Source organism: Triplophysa rosa, linkage group LG15 (genome assembly GCF_024868665.1).
Source record: "Triplophysa rosa linkage group LG15, Trosa_1v2, whole genome shotgun sequence".
Lineage (NCBI taxonomy): Eukaryota > Metazoa > Chordata > Actinopteri > Cypriniformes > Nemacheilidae > Triplophysa > Triplophysa rosa.
The window spans coordinates 14,561,832-14,586,033 of record NC_079904.1 but is presented as its reverse complement, the minus strand read 5'-3'; the positions used below and the strand labels follow the sequence as shown (position 1 = coordinate 14,586,033).

The following is a 24,202-nucleotide window of genomic DNA, read 5'->3' as shown; positions in this document are numbered from 1 at the left end:
GGTATACACTTTCACAGGTGATTCTTTCAAATTAGTGAAGTGGAAAATCTGACCAATCAATCACACCTCTTCATGTGCACTATGGATGTCAGCCTTCAGGGTTTTACATATTCACAGCCAAGCACAAAAACTATATTCAAAATCCCCATGTAGGTTATATGTTATGAGTATTTTGTGTCAATAGAATTGGAGAAAAATCTAAAATGCCACATACATAAAAATATACTAAACCCACATAGACTGCCTTTAAATATACTGTAAGAAAATAACAGGTACTGGCCAAAAGTGATGTCTAACTTTGAATCGATTATTCAAATGTTATTAAAGATACATTCAGTGTTGCGTAGTTGTGCTTGTGCAGGCAAAAAGTAACGCACAACACATGCACAAAGCCTATTAGGTCAAGACCCAGGAGAATGGCTAGAAAATATTACAAGTAGAGAGGATCAAACAAAACAGCAAAATAAAACCGATAAGTCAATGTATTTTTTTTCGTGTGATCTTTTTTTGCTACGAATGTTTGTATTCAAATAATTCCCCAATTTGCTGTAGTTTGCGTTTTCGCAAACTTTGTCCGACAAATACCTAAAATTTTGTGTTTTGTCTATTTGTAATCTAACCTGAGGTGGCATTAAAGCAAATATTGTACAAATATACTCTCCGGACATCACTTCTGGCCACCACTGTGAATCTAATTACAGGTACAGTATGCATAAGTGCACTGAATACACTCGGGACTGGAAATCAATAGTGATTGCGTGCATACATTTAATTTGTGGCATGGGTAGTTGGGGGTTTATAGCCTATTGAAAGGGTACCTGGTTAATACGCTGCTGGTCTCCTGTACCCTAAATGATCAATATGACTGCTCTTCTTAAAACAGATTTACTGCAAGTCATCTCGTTTTCTTAAAGAAATATTCAGAATGTACTGTTTGTAAAAGTCAAGTCTACAAGCTCTGTAGCTGTGCCTTGTACCACCTCTTCATTTGTAGCTTGCCTTTGAAGGCACACAGTAAAGCGCCCTTATGATAATAACCATTATAATTGCTGAAAAAAATAAGGAATTCAAATGAAAAAGGCAAACTCGAACACCGCTCTCTTGTTCAGAGGAATGTTGAGAAGTTAGTAATGTTCCCTTTTGATCTTGCCAGTTTTATTAAATGTGATATGAGCCTAGAGGATGGTTGATAATAGACAGGGAGCAGATCCCCAGCATCAGCTAGTTGAGCGGCCAAGCACAGTAATGTGAGATACAGATACAGACAGCATTGTGCTGAACTGTATTCTTTCATTTTAGAGCAGGTGCAGTTTGTTAATAGCTGATGAGACTGTGAGCAGACCACACATTCCAAGGTTAACAAGGAGACTTTAACACTGGCTGTTGGGCTGTTGGACACTAGCTTTGCGGTGGCTCAGTGGTCAGAGCATGGCGTTAGCAATGCCAAGGTTATGGGTTCGATCCCAGGCTTTGGATAAAAGCGTCTGCCAAAAGCATGAATGTAAATGTAATGTTGGGCGATAACACTGCTGTGACAGGACTGTTCAATGTTATACACAGTAAAGGGATGTTTTTGTTCTACCAGGCACATAACAGAAATATGCCCATCCCTGGCTCTAAGAAAGCTCATGGCCGGTTGGATTATAATAGCTGTGGTCCATAGAGAAGACACCATGAAGATATTGAGTTCAGGTTGAGCAGCTGTGCTTCTCGCTTCTGTCCTGCTATAATAAAATCAATTCTGCTGAACAGTTGCCATGGCATTTTAACACATGATTAATACCAAGAGTCATTTCTCTTGGGTCTCATAGTTCAGTTTGAATCAAATTTTCTCTGTGCACCCATATGTGAACTGTATCAACCTGATCTCACTGGAATTCTTAACTATTTTACAACGTGGCTTATTCGTATGAATTCGTACATTGTGAATCGTACATTAATCGTAACGTATGATTACTAGGGAAAAAGCAAGAGTGAAGCCACACCCCTAACCCTGTCCCTCAACCTAACGTCACTTGCGCGAAAGCAAATCATACTAAAATGTATGAATGAGATCGTACAAATTCATATGAATTAACCAAAATTATCCACATTGTAAAATAGTTAAGTTTTTGCCGTGAGATTGTGTTGACTGTATTGTCAGAGATATATGGTCTATTTGCTCTCCATTTATTCTCTTTTGTGATTTTCCTTTTCCATTGAATGTGCTACCGGTTATGTGGGTCTAAAAAGACATATTAGGTGTTCAGCTTAGCCAATGCACTGACCGGTCCTGAATATCAAATATCGCCCATCGTGAAATGTTTCCAATCTCAGAGAATCTAGGAGAAGGTTTTACAGCTAGCCAACGGCAACTAGTTGTCCTTGAGTAAAGGACTGACAGAAGCAAAGTGGTCCTGTGGTTTATAAGAGCCGATTAGCCCATATTTTACGGGTCCCTCCATGTTATAAATGTTCGCACACCATCTCATCTGTTGGTTTAGGGAGGGGATGAATCACTTGCTAATGAGTGAATTTATCTCTTGTAACTGTTTTACTATATGAATCTCTTATTCTGTCAGCAGTGCTTTGGCTATTTAGCATTCAAGATTATGATCCAAGTAATGGATCTTGTTATAAGAATTTGTAGTAGGTGGAGAACTCTTTCAAAAACACTCAGTTGTTCTCTACTTTTTACTTTCAAACATATTTGATAATGAACCATGCAGACCAGGGTAAATGCGATTGAATTGTGTTTACAAAATTTTGTTTCGCACAATGAAGCCCTCTTTCAATTCAGATCACAGCACCCTTGTTCTCAACGGTACTGAATTTCAGATTCAAGTGGTATTGCGGGCCTCTTCAGATAGGTAGTCATAAGAGGGGCCGGTCACGTAAAAACAGATTGAAGAGAAAATAAATTAAATGATCCTAATGGAAAGAGAGGAACGGGCATGAAATCATGAACAGAGGCCAATCAGCCCATTCAATCTCCTTTGCTTTATGAGCCATGCTGAGTTTTAGCACTCCGTGCGATGAAGTGGAGGACAATTAGCATGCGACCAATTAGATCAGAAGCTTTGCATGCTGCCAACCCTTGCTTTAAGGGATTTAGGTTTGCCACATAATCGCTTTCAACAATGTAACGAGTCTGGATACCTGTTTGGTGTGATTTCTTTTGCTTGTTCAGGCAATTCCACCCCCAACCAAGAGCAAAGACGGACTACTTGTCACATTAATGCTAAATTAACAATACTTAGTACTTAATGCTAAACTTACATCACATGACAGCAGTTTGAAGTTATAGCTGCACTCAGTTACATTATGCCATTACTATTATCCCTGCTTATAACATTCCTCTGTTGTCTGATATCGATAAAAAAATAAGACCAAATTAGACATAAAAAGTTTCAACAAATGAAACTTCCTAAATCACAACTAATAAGCTCTCGCTAATCTTCATACACATTTACTCAGTAAGTTTTAATCAAAGTCACTGAGTGCAGCTGTGACAAGTCAGTGGAGACCTGGCCCTCCCGGCTGAGACTGGTTTCTCCAGAGGATTTGTTCTCAATTTATTTATCATTGGATAGTTTGGGTTCCTTGCCACAGGGCAGTGTTGGCTTGCTCACCGGGAGACTGCATTTATTAGATATTATTTACTAGAATGATCTTGTTTGTTCTATAAACACCATGCACTGTGCTGTGTTTTACCTTTTCTGTGTTTTTCTGTTTTTCTTATTTTCTCCTGTAAAGCGGCTTTGGAACAATGCACATTGTGAAAAGCACTATATAAATAAAATTGAATTGAATTGTTACTGTAGCTAAATCGGTGAACCAAATGGTTTGAATGTTTTCATACTTTACCACGTCANAATATTCCCACAATAGTTTGGGTTCCTTGCCACAGGGCAGTGTTGGCTTGCTCACCGGGAGACTGCATTTATTAGATATTATTTACTAGAATGATCTTGTTTGTTCTATAAACACCATGCACTGTGCTGTGTTTTACCTTTTCTGTGTTTTTCTGTTTTTCTTATTTTCTCCTGAAAAGCGGCTTTGGAACAATGCACATTGTGAAAAGCACTATATAAATAAAATTGAATTGAATTGTTACTGTAGCTAAATCGGTGAACCAAATGGTTTGAATGTTTTCATACTTTACCACGTCAATCTATGCTCTTACTTGGATTTGCATTAGCAATAGACCAAAGTTTTGATAATTCAAATTAAAGAGTATATTAGAGCTCATTTATACTTAATGGCTTTTCCCATTCCTGTAAAAAAGGCTTAAAAACAAAATTTTTACTTTAAAAGTTACATTACATGATCCATGTTTTATATTTTACATCAATAATTCCAATGAGTTTTTACAAAGATTTTGACCAGTACAAGTAACAACAATTTTGACCAATAACAACAATAAGTTCAATTTCAACCGAGCAACTGAACAACTGAATAGTGAACATGTAGCTCTAAAAAAACTTCAAATTTCAGGCAAATGCGATTCAGGTCTAATGCAGTATAGCCTACTTTGTTTGGTTGTGGTCTGTCTCATGTTCATGAGCCTTGTAGTTTACTGACCTCAGCATTAAAGGGGAGAATGCATTGCCGACCCTTTGACTTTGACATCCGAGTATACAACACCCATATGTGTGCATGGAACAGTGCTGACCCGTTGTTTTTTTTATACACAGCTAAGCAGGGCTATGTACTATTCTGGGGCAAGCTGTCTATTTGTAATGAAGTCTTAAGAGACATATTGTCATCAGCTGACAGCATCAGGTGACGAGAGGGCACAAGAGATTTAAAACGTTGTGTTATTTAATCGCCCTCGTTAAGTATGCTTTGTGTACTGCATCTGACTTTGAAATTTTTTTTTTAATAATTTGAGATATTTATCAAAAATAAAATGTAGGAAAATCATTGAATGGGTAATCCTATAGAAAATAAAAAAGTTTCCAAAAGAGATATGATGAGTCATGTATCCCGCAAGAAGTCAGGACCACCAGTCCAATTATACCTCTCGACTTGTGCTCGGCTGCTTAGTGGGCCAAACTATATTTCCAGACACAGAACAGTGTTTCTGAATTAAAAAAATGCTGCTTCCAAATTGAATTTTGAGAGTGAGTGAATTAAATCCTTTTATCTTCCACCTGTTTTCTCATTTGGAAACCTGTCTGATCCATTTTTCTGTCAAGGTCTTTAAAATCATTTCTTGTAAGTGGGAATGACCTGGATTTCGTACTTGTGCGATGAATTACAAAAAGAATGCTACTCTAATATTTTTGCCTAATTCAGGTTCAATGGCAATTATTAGACAAAGTGCATCCTGCAAGAGAGTAATGTACTGTAATCTATAGTTAGAAAGCATCTGGCTTATGTACTTCAGGCTTGTTATGTTTTTGTTAGATGCACCCCTCTGAGGCAAATGGTAAGTAAACTCAATAAAAAACTGATTTACAAGGAAGAGTTTCAGAATCGAGTTACAGGCAGAAGGACTGGCTTCTAAATATAACAAATAAACATACAAGAGTATGATATGTTTTGAGAAATTTACTATAGTGGACATCATGCATTTAATTATTTAGTTTTAATGTAATATCATGCCAGTTTTTAACTATTGATTTACAACAGCCACACAATTACATTATACAAATGATACTGTGTTTCCTCACCAAATACAAACTTTCATAATTTGTATGTGCATAAAAATGTTATAATTGCAATTTGTACAACAAAGAGTCAATAATTGCCTACTTACATAGTTAATGTATATTGTGAAGAGCGTCCCGAGTTCACATCATCGTTGCCCTGGGAACCGACGAGGAACACCTGTTCACCCTCATCACGGGCTGATTGGTCACAGCTGCCACCGATTAACCAGCAGGCTTATAAGCTCATCAGAAGATGGAGAGAAACCTCTCCATGAGACAACCTCTAACATTCTCTTTGTCCCATTCCAGAGAGCAGCGTGTGACTGATCAGCACCGCCCCGAGCACTGCACGGACACACGACCCTGGACACGACGAAGAGGGATACGAAAGAGGAAGCACGGACACTACTATCACTTCACCACTTGTGAATAAACTGCGCTCTGTGTTGTTTGTTGTCTGTCTAAGCACTCTTCTGACTCAAATTGCATATACTTATAGTGTATGATCGGCAAGGATTGCAGTAGGATGTTTCTTAAACACCGCTTCAGAAGAAACCTATGTAAATCGTCTCCCTCTGCCTGTACTGGCATCTATTCCTACCTGCTTGCGTTGTACGCATTGGGACTTCTCCCGGAGGAGACGGCGCAGACGGAGAGGAAAGCGGGGAGGAATTGCAGCTAAGATAAAACTACATCTGATGCATCTGCCTGCACGATGTCCCTTTGATGCTTTCTCGGTCTTTGAGCCCGTCGGTGGTCATTTCGCCTCGCGACGTATGCTGGAGTCTTCTTGGCGGTGTATTTGGCCTGTGATTCAAGGGGTTCTTCAGGTGCCTCCGAGGCCTTGGTCGTCCCTGGTTCGTTTTAGTCGAGGAGGAATAGGGGAATTCGTTCTCTAAATCGGGAAACTCAGTCGACTAGTGAGTCAGTGCAAGTTAAGATGGCTCTGATAAACTCTAGATCTGCGGTGAATAAGACATTTATTCTACATTACTTTTTTACAACAAACGATCTGGATTTTTTTATTTGTGACTGAGACCTGGTTGTCAGTTGAGGATATAAGTCCTTTCTCCGAACTTGTGCCTTCAAACTGCTCATTTTTAAACTGCCCAAGATCTACTGGGAAGGGTGGCGGTGTAGCATGTGTTTTTAAAAGTTCCTTCACCTGTCAGACTGTACAATCTGAGTCTTTCTCCAGCTTTGAGGTTCTGTTATTTCAACTGAAAAGGGACAAAAACCTAGCGATTGCTATTGTACAGTATATCGTTCCCCCAAAACAAACAAGGACTTTATACATGAGTTTGCTGATTTCTTAGGTGTTATTGCCTCTCAATTTGACAGATGTCTGATTGTTGGTGACTTTAATATTCATGTATGCTGTGATACAATTTCGCTTGCTAAAGAGTTTATAAGTCTTATTGATTCATTTGACTTAGCACAAATGGTTACAGGGCCAACACACTCACTCGGCCATACTCTTGACCTTGTTTTGCTACACGGTATCACTATTCATGATTTTGAAATTGGGGATTTAAGTTTTTCAGACCATAACCTGTCACGACTTGCGTGGCGGAGAACCCAATTGCAGGCGACCAGGACGTAAGGGGTTAACAAAGAATATATTTATTGTAACAAAAAACAAAAATATAAAACAAAACACCCACGATGGGGAAAAACCAAGGAAACAAGATCACAAGCAGTAGACAGGACATAGAATAACTAAGACTGGGTAAACTGAACAATACTAAGCAAACGCAAAATAACAGACTTGCAAAACTCGACTTTGACTTGGAGGATATACTTGAACACTGGTACGGACAGGAACAAGCACACACAATCCACAAGCACAGGACAAAGAAACATGAGGGCATTTATAGGAGAGACAAACGAGGGATAATGACACAGGGCAGGTGGGAAACATTAGACACGGGAGGGAAGCAATACATGAAATGAGAGGGGCGGGGCCAATGACAAGACACGAGAAAGCACATGAGATGTAAAACGTAAACAACTCATGGCTTTCTCACATAAAACCTAAGGGCTCTGTCCCGATCCTGCCACACGACTAGAAGTTCAGAAACAAGAAGGCAGAACCGTGACAATAACCCTGTGATGTTCTCCTGCTCTATTTTTGATCAGGCTGTTACAACCAAAAAACCTACTTTGTGGTTGCGAATGTTTAGTTCTACATTTAGTGCGGATTTTGCTTCCCTTTTTCATGAGACATGTCAGCCTGTTCTTCTACACTGTCCATCAAATAATTTAGATGTTGAACAGCAACTTAATCTATATATTTCCACTTGCACTAAAATTTTAGATTCTATTGCTCCACTTCGGAGTACACAACCTAAACTTAAGGCAGATCCATGGTTAAATACTGAAACACAGGCTCAAAGATGAGTATGTCAGCGTGCAGAACGTAAATGGAAAAATGATAAGTTACATATGTCATTGGAGCAACTACGCACCTCATTAATTAATTACCACCGACATCATTCCAGAGCGCCGCCTTACTCAGGTTTTTGATGCTGTTGGGCCCTCTATCTTAGCAATAATAAATAAGAGTCTTTCCGTAGGATTTGTGCCAGATTATTTGAAGCATGCTACTGTTAAACCGCTGTTGAAAAAATCCAACCTTGATGTGACCGTTCTCTCAAATTTTAGGCCAATTTCTAATCTACCTTTTATTTCTAAAATCCTTGAGAAGGTTGTCTCTGTTCAATTACTGAATTTTTTTAGAGTTAAACGATATTTTTGAAGCTTTTCAGTCAGGTTTTAGGAAATGTCATAGTACAGAATCTGCTCTTGTAAGAGTGTCTAATGACATTTTATTATCGGTTGATTCTGGGAACTCTGGGAATTCCTCGTCTTAAATGCTGTGCGGGTATAAAGGGTCTTGCAGTGAATTGGTTCAATAAAGACATGTGAGCAGAATATTTCGGATTATAACCTGCAAATTGAAGGCTGCACTGTTACTCCAACAAATACAGTTAAAGACCTCGGCGTTATATTAGACAGCAACCTGTCATTTAAAAATCACATATCAAATGTCACAAAAACAGCCTTCTTCCACCTTAGAAATGTTGCCAAATTGCGAAATATTTTATGTGTGACTGATGCAGAGAAGCTTATTCATGCATTTGTGACCTCAAGACTTGACTACTGTAATGCACTACTTAGTGGTTGTCCTGCATCATCAATAAACAAACTACAGTTAGTTCAGAATGCAGCTGCCAGAGTTCTAACCAGGTCCAGAAAATACGATCACATAAACGTCTTGGTTACGGATGTAACCTCAGTTCCCTGATGGAGGGAACGAGACGTTGTGTCGAACCGACAGATTGGGGTTGTCTTGAGAACCTATCATCTTCTGAGTATTTAGAAAAGGCCAATGAAAATTGGCGAATGAAATTTGCATGCCGGACTCCTCCCCGATGTCCGGGTATAAGAGGGAAGCCGGCGTGCTCATTCATTCACCGTTTGGTCTGAGGAGCCTGAGAGCATCCCCCCGACCGCTGGGCGTGGGCGGCCAGTGTTGTGGCATAGGACACAACGTCTCGTTCCCTCCATCAGGGAACTGAGGTTACATCCGTAACCAAGACTTCCCTTTCTGTCGGTCTCTCGACGTTGTGTCGAACCGACAGATTGGGGTTCCTATGGAAGACGCCACAGCCTGAGCCGCGTCACAATCTCTAGCGGAGCGACGTTGACTGGCCTGGGCGAGTCAGACGTAGGCGCTAACGCGAAATTGTGACCATCCAGTGGAGAGGTAGGGGGTCCCAGAGCTTTTGTAAAAAGATGGGAAGCCCCTGCCACCGGCCGTCACGGGCGGAGGCCTTAGTTCTCTAACCAGCGAGAAGCCGCCCGGCACCGTAAGGGCCACTGGGTAAGCATTATTCCCCCTGGGGGAAAAACGCTGCAGAGACCACTACCTACCGTAGGGAGGAATTAGTGGAGACACCACATGGTCTCACCATCAGGGAGAACTCATGGGAAAATGTGCGGACTAGGAGTTAACCGCAAGGTGGGAGTCCACCTAGGGAGGTCATGGGTTGCCGAGGTGGGAACCATTCATGAGGATACATCAGACGGAACAGCCCACGGAGGGGGGGTTACCACGTCTGGAGCACTAGGTCCGGTTAGAGCTATGTGGAGATAACTCAACTGTTCCCCGGCCTAAGGGGGCAGGGCTGCTCTGCCCAGCCTGCCCCGAGGAAGGTGCTAGTGATGGATAAAATGCCTGTTCTTTACCCAGTGGGGGAAAGAGGGGAGGCGTAATAGCCGCTGATCCCCCTAAGGAAGGGGGAAGGGCTTTCGCAGGCGTACGCCCTACCGGCTGCCGGTCCTACACATTGCCCTGCAGGAGCGGGCTGACACCGGTTCCGCGCGTAGGTATTAGAACCTCACGGAGTTGTTGGGCATAGCCCAACCCGCAGCTCTGCAGATGTCTGCTAGAGAGGCGCCCTGAGCCAGTGCCCATGAGGAGTGTGCCTCACTCCCAACGGCAGGGGCGAATTGAGATCGGTATGCCATAACGACGGCATCCACGATCCAGTGCGCCAGCCTCTGTTTGGAGACAGCCCTCCCTTCTGCTGACCTCCGAAACAGACAAAGAGCTGCTCAGAGCTTCTGGGCTCTGCGTGCGGTCCAAGTAGAGGCGCAGTGCGCGTACTGGACACAACACGGATAGGTTGGGTCTTCCTCCCCGGTGGGGAGCGCCTGCAGGTTCACCACCTGGTCTCTCGGGAGAGTGGTGGGAACTTTGGGCACGTAGCCGGGGCGGGGTCTCAAGATAACGTGAGAATCCCCGCGCCCGAGTTCTAGGCAATCTGAGTCGTGCCGTCCCAGAGGCTACCCAGCAACTGGGTCATGATGAGCGGCCGTAGCGGCTACATACACTCCCAGTGTGGAGGGGGAGAGATTACTCCCCAGTCTCTCTTGAGGATGGGACAGCCCGTTCCCGATCGAGCAACTCCGCGGGTCTTCTCGCCGAGAAGAACACCAGGACGAGAAGAGATGGCACTTATGGCCGTATAGCCGCCCAGTGGCCAAGGCCCTAGCCTGAGTGACGTCCCAACCAGACCAGGGGTGGGTCACTCAGGATCTCCTCGTCCCGTCCAGACATGGAGTCCAGGTTCTGCCTGGGATGCCGTAACGTGCCCCTTCCCCTGGGGAAGCAGATCTCGCCAGGGGGAGCGGCCAGGGGGGAGTTGTTGTCAGAGCCTTAGCTCCGAGAACCAAGTCCTGGTTAGGCCAAAGGGCGTATAACTAGTACCACTTGATGCTCCTCTTCCCTGGCCTTGCACAGGACCTGTGCAATGAGGCTCACTGGGGGGAAGCGTACTTCCGCTTGTCCCGCGGCCAGCTGTGCGCAAGGGCATCCGTGCCAGGGTTGCCTCGACAGGGAGTACCAAGCGGACAATGGGTGGAGTCCGGGGAGGCAACAGGACCACCTGTGCCTGGCCGAACTGTTCCCAAATGAGCCGGCTGCGCGGGATGGAGTCGCCACTCTCCGCGAGGCGTCAACTGACGAGAGAGTGCATCGGCTGTCTGGTTCAGGACCCCTGGGATGTGTGTGGCTCGCAGGGAGCTGATCACCTGCTGACTCCAAAGATGGAGGCATCGGGCGAGTCGTGTTAGCTGCCGTGAGCGCAATAGATATACGCCACAGCAGTTGTGCTGTCCGACCGGACCAACACGTGCTTGTCCATGCACAAGAGGTAGTAGCCTCCTCAGTGCAAGTAGCACAGCCAACAACTCTAGGCAGTTGATAGGCCAACGCAGGCAGGGGCCCGTCCACCGCCCCGACACTGCGTGCCCGTTGCACACGGCACCCCAACCCTGCAGGGAGGCATCCGTCGCACCACGACGTGCCTGGCCCCTGCCCTAAGGGGACCCTTGTCCGCAAGAAGGTCATGGGAGACCAAGGGGTTAGGGTGCGTCGGCAGAAAAGCGTGATGACCCTATGCCTGCTGCTGGTGTGCCACACTCTCCAAAGAACCTGACTCTATAGCCAGTGTTGGAGCGGTCGTATGTGCATCGACCCGAGGGGGACCACCCCCGCCGAGGATGCCATGTATCCCAGGAGCCTCTGAAATTGTCTCAGGGGGACCGCTGACTGCCTGAGAGCTTCAGGCAGTTCAACACTGATCGGGCGCGCTCTGTAGTCAGTCGCACTGCCTCTGGGAGGCCGCGTGGGCGCGGGCTTCCTCGTCGCGGGTCTCGCTCCCCCCGACGGGCGGGGGGTGAGCGGGGCCGCTCATGAGGACAGAGTCGAGTTCCATACCGAGAAAGAGGATGCTCTGCACCGGGGAGAGCTTGCTCTTCTCAGTTGACCTGTAGCCCCAACCGATCTAGGTGCCGGAGCACCAGGCCCCTGTGTGTACACAACAGATCTCGAGAGTGCGTCAAGCTGAGCCAGTCGTCGAGATAGTTTAGTATCCGCACACCTCCTTCCCTAAAGGGAAGGAGGGAGGCTTCCAAGACCTTCGTAAAGACTCGTGGAGACAGGGACAGACCGAAGGGGAGGACCCTGTACTGATATGCCCGTCCCTCGAATGCAAACCATGGTAACGGCCGATGTCGAGGGAGGATCGAGACATGAAAGTAAGCGTCCTTCAGGTCGATTGCCATGAACCAGTCCTGACACCTGACGAACGTCAGGATGCGCTTCTGCGTGATCATCCTGAAAGGCAGCTTGTGTAGGTGCCTGTTCAGAACACACAGATCCAAGATAGGGCGCAGCGCCCTGCCTTTCTTGGGAACAATGAAGTACGGGCTGCAACATCCGTTGAACATCTCGGCTGGTGGACGGGCTCGATCACTCCCTTCGCCAGAAAGGTGTCGACCTCGGCCCAAAGTACAGGAGCATCCTAGCCTCTGACTGAGGTAAATACGATGCCCTGAACTTGGGCGGGCGAATGGATCGCGTAGCCGAGACGAATCGTCTTCCCTAGTCAGCCTGACAGTCTGGGAACCCGGCCAGGCTCCCAGAACTGTGACAGGGGGACTAAAGGTTCGATCTTCTTCATCGTTCCCCCGGGGGGTGGTTCCATGGCTAGCAGTACGGATTCCTTGCTGGGGGAGGGCCGCCTGAGTGGGGGGGGGGCGCCAGAACTGGAGGGCGTTGAAGAGGACCAGGGCTGCTGGGAAGCAGACGGTGCATGGGACTCGGCAGCCGAGGCAGCTGAGTCGCTGCACGGGAGGACTGCTTCTTTACTGTCGAGAACTGCGGCTCGAAAGTAACACCAACCAGCCCCCTCCTTGCGAGACGGGTGCATCGAGAAAGCGGACCTTCTCAGCGTACTCATCTGCGCAAGGTTCGGCCAGAGGAGTTTCTCTGTGGACATCGTCTGACCCAGGGCCCGCGCAGTCACCTTGGTCGCCCGTAGAGCTAGGTCGGTGGCGGCGCGAAGTTCCTGCATAAGCGCTGGGTTGGTCTTACCCTCGTGGAGCTCTCTCAACGCCTTGGCCTGGCAGGAGCCATAGCGTGGAGAGAGGAGGCAGCTTGGTCCGCCGCAATGCAAGCTCTCGACACCAGAGATGCCGAGACCCCACATGCTTTGGACGGGAGTCTAGGTCGAGCCCCCCAGGTAGCCGCCGCCTGCGGGCACGAGTGCACCGCGGCGGCACACTCCACCTGGGGGACATCGACGTATATTCTAGCTGCCTCACCCTCGAGGGAAGAGAGGGTGACAGAACTTTGTTTGAATTGAAAGTGCAGGAAAGGGGGCATTCCAGATCTTACTAAGTTCCTCATGCACTTCCGGCACTCCCTGGGAGCCTGACTAGAGCCCCCAAACCGTCACGGTGGCTACGGATACGATCCGTCCCGGCTACGCGATCTAACTCACCAGACGCCCGCTTAAGCTCGGGGCATCCTCAGTCAGAGGCTAGGATGCTCCCGTGCTTCGGGCCAGGGTCACCACCCCTCTGGCAAGCGATCGTGCTCGTCCCTCTAGCAGAGATGTTCAACGGGTTTTGCAGCCCGTACTTCATCATCCCAAAAAAGGGGGGGGGGTTGCTAGATCTGCGTACCCTGAACAGGCACCTACTCAAGCTGCCGTTCAGGATGCTCATGCAGAAGCGCATCCTGGCATCTACCAGATGTCAAGATTGGTTCATGGCAATAGACCTGAAGGACGCTTACTTTCATGTCTTGCTTTCGAGGCGGGCATATCAGTACAGAGTCCTCCCTTTTGGTCTGTCCCTGTCCCCGAAGATTGTGGAAGCCGCCCTCACTGACCTCGGGGAGAGAGGTGTGCAGGTACTAACTATCTCGACGACTGGCTCATCTGGGCACACTCGCGAGATCTGTTGTGTACACACAGGGACATAGTGCTCCGGCACCTAGATCAGTTGGGACCACAGGTCAACCGAGAAAAGAGCAAGCTCCCCCTTGTGCAGAGCATCCTCTTCAGGCAGTCAGCAGTCCCCCTGATAAAATTTCAGAGGTACATGGCATCCTCGGTGGGGGTGGTCCCCCTCGGGTTGATGCACATGCGACTGCTCCAACACTGGCTACAGAGTCGGGTTCCCTGGAGAGCGGCACACCGGCAGCAGGCGTGTGCCTCTCTGCCGACGCACCCTAACCCCCTGGAACTTCCATGTCTGGACGGGACGAGGAGATCCTGAGTGACCCACCCCCCTGCGGTGGTTGTGACATCACTCAGGCTAGGGCCTCGGCCACTAGGCGGCTATACGCCCATAAGTGGCGCCTCTTCTCATCCTGGTGCTCTTCTCAAAGAGAAGACCCGCGGGGTTGCTCGATCGGGAACGTGCTGTCCTTTCCTCAAGAGAGACTGGACAGTAACCTCTCTCCTCCACACTGGAAGTGTATGTAGCCGCTACTGCCGCTCATCATGACCCAGTTGCTGGGAAGCCTCTGGGACAGCACGACCTGGTCATTAGGTTCCTAAGGGGCGCGAGAAGGCTACCGCCTCATCCGCGCTCCGTACCCTCTTGCGACCTAGGTGGCGGGCCTCAAGAGCCCCCCCCCTTCGAGCCCCTCGGAGATGCCGCCCTTCCTCACCTCACGATAAAGACGGCTCTCCTGATGGCGCTACACTCCAAAAGGGGAACCTACAAGCACCCTCCGTGTCCACAGATTGCCTAGAACTCGGGCCCGATGATTCTCACGTTATCCTGAGACCTCGGCCCGGCTACGTGCCCAAAGTTCCCACCACTCCCCCTAGAGACCAGGTGGTGAACTTGCAGGCGCTCCCCACTGGGGAGGAAGACCCAACCCCATCCGTGTTGTGTCCAGTACGCGCATTGCACCTCTACTTGGACCGCACACAGAGCTTCAGAAGCTCTGAGCAGCACTTTGTCTATTTTGGAGGTCAGCAGAAGGGGAGGGCTGTCTCCAAACAGAGGCTGGCGCACTGGATTGAGGATGCCGTCGCTACGGCATACCGATCTCAAGATCGCCCCTGCCCGTTAGGAGGGAGGGCACACTCCACTCGGGGTGTAGCCTCCTCATGGGCACTGGCTCAGGGCGCCTCTCTGACAGACATCTGCAGTGCTGCGGGTTGGGTACGCCCAACACCTTCGTGAGGTTCTACAACCTACGCACGGAACCGGTGTCAGCCCGCGTCCTGCAGGGCAACATGTAGGACTGGCAGCCGGTAGGGCGTACGCCTGCGAAAGCCTTTCCCCCTTCCTCTAGGGGGATCAGCGACTATATTACGCCTACCTTCTTTCCCCACTGGATAAAGAACAGGCATTCTATCCATCACTAAGCACCTTCCTGGGGGCAGGCTGGGCAGAGCAGCCCTGCCCCCTTAGGCCGGGGAACAGTTGAGTTATCTACCACATAGCTCTAACCGGACCTAGTGGTCCAGACGTGGTAACCCCCCCCATGGGCGGTTCCGTCTGATGTATCCTCATGAATGGTTCCCACCTCGGCAACCCATGACCTCCCTAGGTGGACTTCCACCTTGCGGTTAACTACTTCAGTCCGCACATTTTCCCATGAGTTCTCCCGTGATGGTGAGACCATGTGGTGTCTCCACTAATTCCTCCCTACGGTAGGTAGTGGTCTCTGTAGCGTTTTTCCCCCAGGGGGGAATAATGCTTACCCAGTGGCCCTTGCGGTGCCGGGCGGCTTCTTGCTGTTAGAGAATCAAGGCCTCCGCCCGTGACGGCCGGTGGCAGGGGCTTCCCACCTTTTCTTCAAAAGCTCTGGGACCCCCTACCTCTCCACTGGACGGTTACAATTTCGCGCTAGCGCTCATGTCTGACTCGCCCAGGCCAGTCAGCGTCACTCCGCTAGAGATTGTAACACGGCACAGCGCTGTGGCATTTTCCATAGGAACCCCATCTGTCGGCTCGACACAACGTCGAGAGACCGACAGAAAGGGAACGTCTTGGTTACGGATGTAACCTCAGTTCCCTGATGGAGGGGACGAGATGTTGTGTCCTTCTTGCCACAACGCTGGCCGCCCGCCGCAGCGGTCGAGGGATGCTCAGGCTCCTCAGACCAAAAGATGAATGAATGCAGCACGCCGTCTCCCTTTTATACCCGGATATCTGGGGGTGGAGTCCGGCATGCAAATTTCATTCGGCAATTTCATTGGCCTTTTCTAAACTAGTGAGAACTTGATAGGTTCTCAAGAGCGAACCCCATCTGTCGGCTCGACACAACGTCTCGTTCCCTCCATCAGGGAACTGAGGTTACATCCGTAACCAAGACGTTTCTCTTGTCGTGTCATCCGTCCACCCTGTTACAATATATTATATGTACATGGCATGTATACACATTCGGTCACTTTCATTTTCTTTATTAATTTTTATTAATTAAAATGTATTTTTCATTTTTAGTAGTTTTTTAAATTATGGAATAACATAAACTGAACTATATTGGGACTCAAAATGTCCAAAATGAATCATATTGCATGTTATTTTCCAAAAATGTACAACTCTGGGTTTCTTTTGGGCTCTTTTTATCACTAATTAAATCTAATTAGATCATTTGTTGATAAACTTTTGTCTGCAAAAATTACCCATTAATATAAATAGAAAAAGCGAGAGACAAGAATGTAAAACAAAGGCCCAGCATACCCTATAAAATACACAAACACAATGTTTTATAGGCTATTTTGATTTTCAGGATTGGATCCCTCCAACAACTAGATTCACCGTGAATGTATAAATATTTATGAATCTTCAGACGATTTACAATTTTCGAGAAAATGAGAAAGCTGTTCTCAAATATGGCTATGGTCAGTCTATGTTTGTGGAAGTCACTGAATCATTTACCCCTGATCAAAAAAGTGATGTACCCCGAGGCCAGAACTGGCTTTTCTGACTACACAAAGACCCACAAACTCCGTTATAATCACTTTCTGTTATTTGGATAGCATAATTCTTTCTCGTAGGCTTTTTTAATTTTAGGCCTGATTTACCCATTTTTAAACAATGTTTCTTGCCACTCACTGCTGACCCGTGTCTTTCATTTGGCCTCTACTCTCGTTTCATCATTTGTCATGAATTTGAAAAACATCATCAATAACTTTCAACAATCAGTTTAACAACCAAGTTTAACAACCAGATTCTAGACTACTATGTTAGTGAAAAGCATATTCCTTAAAGGTTTTAAAGAACACGGACACAACATTATTGAAAGAATGTTTCATTTAGTTAATTCTTTCAGAGCATTCTAATGTTTTATGACATTAGTTTTCATCTAATCTAAAACATGTTGCAAGTTTACACACTTAATAAACAAAGTCCTTCTGAAGCTGCCCGGAACATTTTGCCGTGAGAATTCATGAGAATGAGTCATGAGAACCTTATTATGAGAAAAGGAAGAGTTTGATTATATTGTGTTTCCAGCTAGCATGGACATGAAATCATTTATTTGTAGTGGACTATATTTTTATATTTTTTGAATATTCAAAATGCATGTATATAGGCATAATGTTTTCTGAGGGAGGAACCTAAACCCAGTTCATCTTTACATTTTTAATGATTTCCTTATGTCTGTTGTTTCTGAAAAGCTATGTGAGCATCAATGAGTCATTCCAATGCATATGCATGCAGATATAAGTCTATTACTTCTTTTCCAGATTAATTTACATTTTTACATTGACTACACATGTAAATAGCAGACACTTAGACGCTATTGTCCTGCAGATTTCTGCCGTTTGTGAAAAAGCTCTTTGTCCCCATGTAGGTGATGGAAATATGGGTTCTGTATGCAATACAGTCAATGAGATCAGAGGCCAACAGAATCAGATACATGCTGGAAAACAGCATTGAGTTTCAGGAGGAACTTGAAAAGCTTGCAAAGCAAGTGTTTTGATGGAGAAAAAAGAAACAGACCCTGGGTCTGTGTATTAAGTCTGACGATCTGACTGTTGTATGTATTTCCTAAAAGAATAAGCGTTAAATTCCTTTAAACATGTTCAGGATATTTCTGTCTTGTTTAAAAGAGGTTTATCTTCTTATCTTTTGACAGGTAATCATAGTTGTTGTTAAAAAGTCTAATATTTTTATAAATGTTTTTATAAGGTATTTTTTAAATATATCAAAATAAATATAAAAATCTCAGTATGGCCACGAAGAGGCATCTCCTTTGGTCTACTAAGCTCTCAAACCTAATCAGACAGCAAGCCACAGATGTGAACTAGATGTACCTCCCCCCATTCCTTTTCCTGCGCTCTCTCTCTCTCTCTCTCTCTCTCTCTCTCTCTCTCTTCTCTCTCTCTCTCTCTCTCTCTCTCTCTCTCTCTCTTCTCTCTCTCCTCTCTCTCTCTCTCTCTCTCTCTCTCTCTCTTCTCTCTCTCTCTCTCCTCTCTCCTCTCTCTCTTCTCTCTCTCTCTCTCTCTCTCTCTCTCTCTCTCTCTCTCTCTCTCTCTCTCTCTCTCTATCTATCTCTATCTATCTCTATCTCTCTCTCTCTCTCTCTCTCTCTCTCTCTCTCTTGCTTGCACTCGCTTTCCCGACCACAAAAGAAAAGAAAGAAATCATTGAGTTTCGTTTTTTTTTTAAATACTCCCTCCCCATTCGGTAGTCACCAAACAGAGGCACGGACTCGAGTTTAACCCAGCAAACTTTGTTGGAAGAAGTTTCACACAGACTTATTATGTGTGTCCCCTTTCTCTGTCTATGAATGGCAAAGCAAAAAATAGATTTTTTGAACATGTTGACCAGACGTGACTTTACCTCAGGAAGATTTTGGTGAGTTCTGACAGCTTTTAGCTTTGTGCATACCTCCCTGTTTCACTTCAGTTAGTTTATTTATAGGCATGTTCTGATGAATAGGGCAGAGCTTGTTTATGCATTTATTCTGTGTTCATGATTTAAATATTGCTTAAGGAATTAATGTACTCAATGTAAAAAAAATCCAATTTCAGCTGCCTTAAATTTTGAAGTTAAATCAAATTAGCTTCATGAGTCGATTGAACTTAAATAACATTGAACCGAGTTGTAAAATATGACAATTAACCCATAATGCTAATTTTATATAACTTAAAAATGTAATTAAGCTTTTTAACTTAAGTTTTTAAGTAGATTGTTTTTGCAGTGCTGCGACTATATATATTTGTTATGGCATTCTTTTTGACTGCTTATTTTGACATTGCTTACAGATGCATTATCGGTTGTGTGATCTGGAGAATATGTTTGAGCACAAGGAAGAACATGACAGAAAGTTGGCATTTCTACTTAGCGTTGATCGTGACCTTCTGTGTGGACAAAACTTGCAATTATTTTTAAGAATGGCACAATGTCTCTTAAGAGAATTTCAAACAGGGATACCCAGAGGTTATTTAAGCGTTTTAAGTGTTCGAATAGGCTCTTGTGGTTTCAGTCGTATAATTTAAGTGTCTACAAGGTTTAATTGTTTCTCCATTGTACGACATTACAGCTTTAGCTTGGCAAAGTGGGCAGCGACGTGAGACAGAAACAATGCTGCTAATGAAATCAAGACATTTGTGCCGATGTTCATTCACAATGTCAGTCAATAAATCGCAATAATTTCCGCATATGAAAACAGTTTGCTCCATTTGACCAAAGAATGACATAAATAAACCAGTGACCGAATCAGACCCAACAACAATTCAGATTGCTTTATACAGAAAGAGCAACTCATTATTTTCTGATCTCATCTGGATACGTTCGACACATTCAAACTTATGTAAAATCCCGTTAAAACATTCAGGCAATTTTCTCAGTGAAGAATAATGAAGGAGGATTCATTTATTTTCTCAAAGTGCTTCATTTTCTTGCCGGGACTAAATGAGAAATAAATCAGTGCTTTCAGTATGTTCCATGCACAGCAGAGCAGAAGTTCATTACAGGCTACGTCGCTCTGCTGAGTTACAGATATTATCCGTCCTCCGTGGAGCACAAATGTCAATCAGCAACAAGCATGAGCAACAAATTACGTCTGTGGAGAAGCAAAGATGCTCTTGGTGGTATTAGTTTAAACATCTCTGTACAGAACGATTTTATTATTTTTAATAAAACAAAATAAACGAAATGCAAACTCTGAGATTACAGCCATAGATCACACCCACAAACAGCTGCAGTATATTAGTGAATTACAGTTGACAGTCATACAATTTTATGTGCGTGTGCAAGGTCAGGACTTTGAAAAAGAGGACAATAGTCACTGGACTTTACAATAGTGTAAAATTGTATTTTTAGGCCATACAGTGAGGTTGAAACTGAACGTGCGCATGAAAATCCTAAAATCCGCCTGTACTACAGGACCCAAAAAGTGCTCATGCTGCGTAAAACCGAACGCAGTCGAGTTTGCGTCTTCCCTTGCAGACAGATATCACATTTCACATGGTTCCAGATGTTGAGAGGCTGTTGGCAAACCCACACAGCACACTGAAAGGGAGTGTGTAAGTTATAGATAGTTTGTTATGTTTGGAGAGATTGAAAGATGAGGTGATGATGTTCTTTATTCAGGGGTATGAGTTTTAGCACAATCATAGGGTGGGAGATGTAAAAATTTGGCTTGTATAAATCAACAGAAAACAAGATCTTTGTTTAGTTTCTAAAACCATTAAAAACTCTCCTGCCATCTCGCATAATGGACTGAAACCATCCAAGTTTTAAAAAGCTAATCCTTTTGGCGTCGACGGGTGCCAGGATTTACAAGAATCGTAAGCTGCGTTTATATTATCCAAGATGGGTCTCGCACTTTTCCATGAGAGAGAGTTCAAACGTCTCTGTGTGCATGCAGGATAAAACAAACAACCTCCCCTTCCTCAAAAGGGTCACGTGCGGCACCTCAGGGCCCTCACATAAACCAATGTGCAAACCACAGACACCAGACGGAAGCCTCCCGTCCACATGCCCCGGAAAGATGTACTGCTTCATTTACATTCATCCTCTGATCTTTCATTCCTTCTCATATTTTGTTTACATGGCATGTCATTGCATTGGCTTTAATTTTACATGCTTGATAGTTCACCCAAATATGAAAAGTCTTTCCTCTTTTACTCACACTTATGTCATTTCAAACCTGAATGACTTTCTTTCTTCTGCAGAACAGAAAAGAAGTTATTTTGAAGAATGTCAGTAACCAAACAACACTGGCCCCCATTGATTTCCATTATATATATACACAAAACCACTGTGACATTTCTCAAAATATCTTCTTTTGTGTGCCACGGACAAAACAAAGTCATTCAGGTTTTGAATGACCTGAGGGTGAATAAATGATCAAATGTTTATTTGTGAGTGAACTATCCCTTTTAATTCATTGCGTGTGCTTTTAGTCAGTTATTTGGTTTCTGTTCACTTGAGGCAAATTTTAAAACTGAGTCTCTTCTAAAAGGTCCAGTGTGTCATTTTTTGGAGGATCTATTGACAGAAATGCAATAAAATATACATAACTATGTCTTCAGAGGTGTATAAAGACCTTACGTAATGAAGCGTTATGTTTTTATTACCTTAGAATGAGCTTTTTCTATCTATATACACCACAGGTGCCCTTTCATGCAATTCAATATGTTGTTTCTACAGTAGCCCTAAACCGACAAACTCCTCCACAGAGCGTTTCGTAAATACGTTATCTCCTTAGTGAAAACATGGCGATATCTTAGCGCTGTGTCAGCCACCGTAGTGCCTCGAAAGGGAAGGGTGGAGTGAGCCATTTGTTGCAACTCGCAACCTCACCACTAGATGCCGCTAAAATCTCCACATCAATTTTCCTTTACAGCAAAATGTAATTTGAGCTTCTGTTTGTTCCTATCGCAGATGAAGTCAGAGCTTTGCAACAGGGATGACTGTTTAGAAAAGCGGAGCTCTAGAGGGACCTTGCATTTTTCACCACTTATTCTCATTCATCACTCCGTCGAGTCTCAGGTCACAGAGGTCACTGTCCGACTGGAAAGTTATTCCCTCTTTTGAGTCATGGCGTGGCTATTCTCAACACTGGGCACTTGGCTCTTCATGCTTTTGGCGGTGCCAGTCGTCTGCCAGAGTGGTGATGATGAAGAGTGGGGATCAGGTGACATCCCCAGGGCTGTGTCCACTGGCAACACCTCTGATTCAGTCGTCCATGCAGACGAACCGACCAAATCCGACAGAGCAGTCTGGATCGAACCACATTTCCAGACCCTGACAGAGACAGAGGTCGGCGACTGTTATGTCAATTTCCACACCAGCCAACTCTTGTCAAGGCGGTTACGAGCGTTCAGGGAGGAAGTCGCTTATCTAAAGGCCCTACAGCATGGGAACCAGGCAGTAATGGAGAACCTGGTCCAGTTTGTAGGAGCGGAAATGGGAGATCAACGCTATGAGGATGTTATCCAAGAGAATGCTGTTGGAATCAAGGAAGATCACGTCAGTTGTGAGAAGGTGGTGACGAAAGCATCAGAGGACATGGAGAGTCAGCTCGCTAGAGATGCTCAAGCTACTTTGGCAGGAATTCAGAAGTAAGTTCTAAGATATTTAAAGGGATAGTTTACCCCATAATAGAAATTCCCTTATGTCATTCCAAACCTGTATGACATTCTTTCTTCAGCAGAACACAAAACAAGATATTTTGAAGAACGTTGGTAACCAAACAACATTGCACCCCATTGACTTCCATTGTATGGAAACAAAACCACTGAGACATTTCTAAAAATATCTGCTTTTGTGTTCCACAGAAGAAAGAGTCATATACAGGTTTTGAATGACATGAGGATGAATAAACGATGACAGAATTTTTATTTATAGGTAAAGAATGCCTTTTAACGATTTAAAGGCAACAGACTTTAGTTATACAAGCATGGATTTTGCATCAAAATTGTGTATTGAAAAATGAAAAGTAATAATATTTCAAACTGACCTACCTAAATATTGCAGATTAATTTTCTAAAGGTTGCATCTAAAGTAACAATTGAAGGTAAAGGAGAGAAATTATAGTCGAAGAAAACCTTCAGAGAAACTGGTCCTAAAAACATTTATATGCCAATAAACAGTTCTGAGGTTAAAAACAAATTAGACTAGTCTCAGACTAACCGCGATAATGTATAATGCTGATTTTGGTTTCTGGGTTTTCCATCACCAGCCTGGACAGTTGGAAGGAATGTGCATTTCAGCCCCTTTGAGGCCCTTGGCTAAACTTAAAATGAGCTGAGGTCTCCTTGTCCTTCCGTCATCTCTCCTCTCTCTCTTTCTCTGTTTACCCTCTAGGTTCTTTTTGATGTTGTTTCTGCTTTATGTCTTTATCTAAGAATAAAAGAAGAATCTCACGCCTTTGAAGAAATGCTGCGTGGCGCCGCCGACATCGCCACTCGACTGGAGACCTCCTCACGAGCCCTGCATGTGAAGTTGATGGAGCAGCTGAGGAAGAACACGAGACAGCCACGCTAAACTAAACTAAAAGACTAACGGGACGCCATCCATCCTGGAAACATTTATTATAATGTTGTTTGACATATTCATCTGCAATGTTTTAATAACAATGATCTTTACAGTGACATCACTTTAAATATTCCACATCTGGACCTGAATGAAGTGGTGATCCAATCCTAAAGGGACTTTTTAAAATATGTTTATGTCCAGCTTTAATAGGTGCTGTTATGACAATAGATCCATCTTTGCATTTTCTTTCATAAGAACGAGATGGATTGAAACTCGAACAATGTTTTTCTTTCCAAGCTCTTGTTGGTTGTTCATTTGTGAGCCATAAAACCATAATGGCTTTGTGTGCAAGGAACGTGAAAAATATTCTTGACAGTGAAGTGGCATCTTAGAAGAATATTTCTTTCCATGTACAGACAACCCCATAGCAATGGGATGGCTGTCTTGGTGCTAGGGAGCAGATGGTGAAACGGCACTGTGAGGGTCTGGAAATCAGCGAGTATGAACTCAAGAGAGCACGATGGAGAAAATAAGAAAAGAGGATGACAATGATGTCACTGAGGAATAAACGTGACATGGCAACTTGGGTCCAGAATCACGAGAACTGTGTTAATTGACTGAACTCTGTGTGACAGGAGAAATATTTTTGCAGTACGTTAGTCGAGTGGGTTATGGTCACTTCTGTTGTGTGTCTTTGTGTGTAGGCTAGGCAGGTACAGAGAAAGTCTTTGTGGGTGTATTTTAATAACATG

At 44.7% G+C, this 24,202-nt stretch overlaps 1 protein-coding gene across 1 annotated transcript; it reads left to right on the top strand.

Annotated features, from left to right (window-relative positions):
• The first annotated feature begins 18,672 nt into the window (after window positions 1-18,672).
• si:ch211-142k18.1 (uncharacterized) lies at window positions 18,673-24,202 on the top strand. The gene is made up of 3 exons (XM_057353668.1): window positions 18,673-18,818; window positions 21,855-22,534; window positions 23,321-24,202. Exons 2-3 carry the CDS (start codon window positions 22,011-22,013, stop codon window positions 23,457-23,459), a joined length of 663 nt encoding a protein of 220 aa, XP_057209651.1. The 5' UTR covers window positions 18,673-18,818; window positions 21,855-22,010; the 3' UTR covers window positions 23,460-24,202.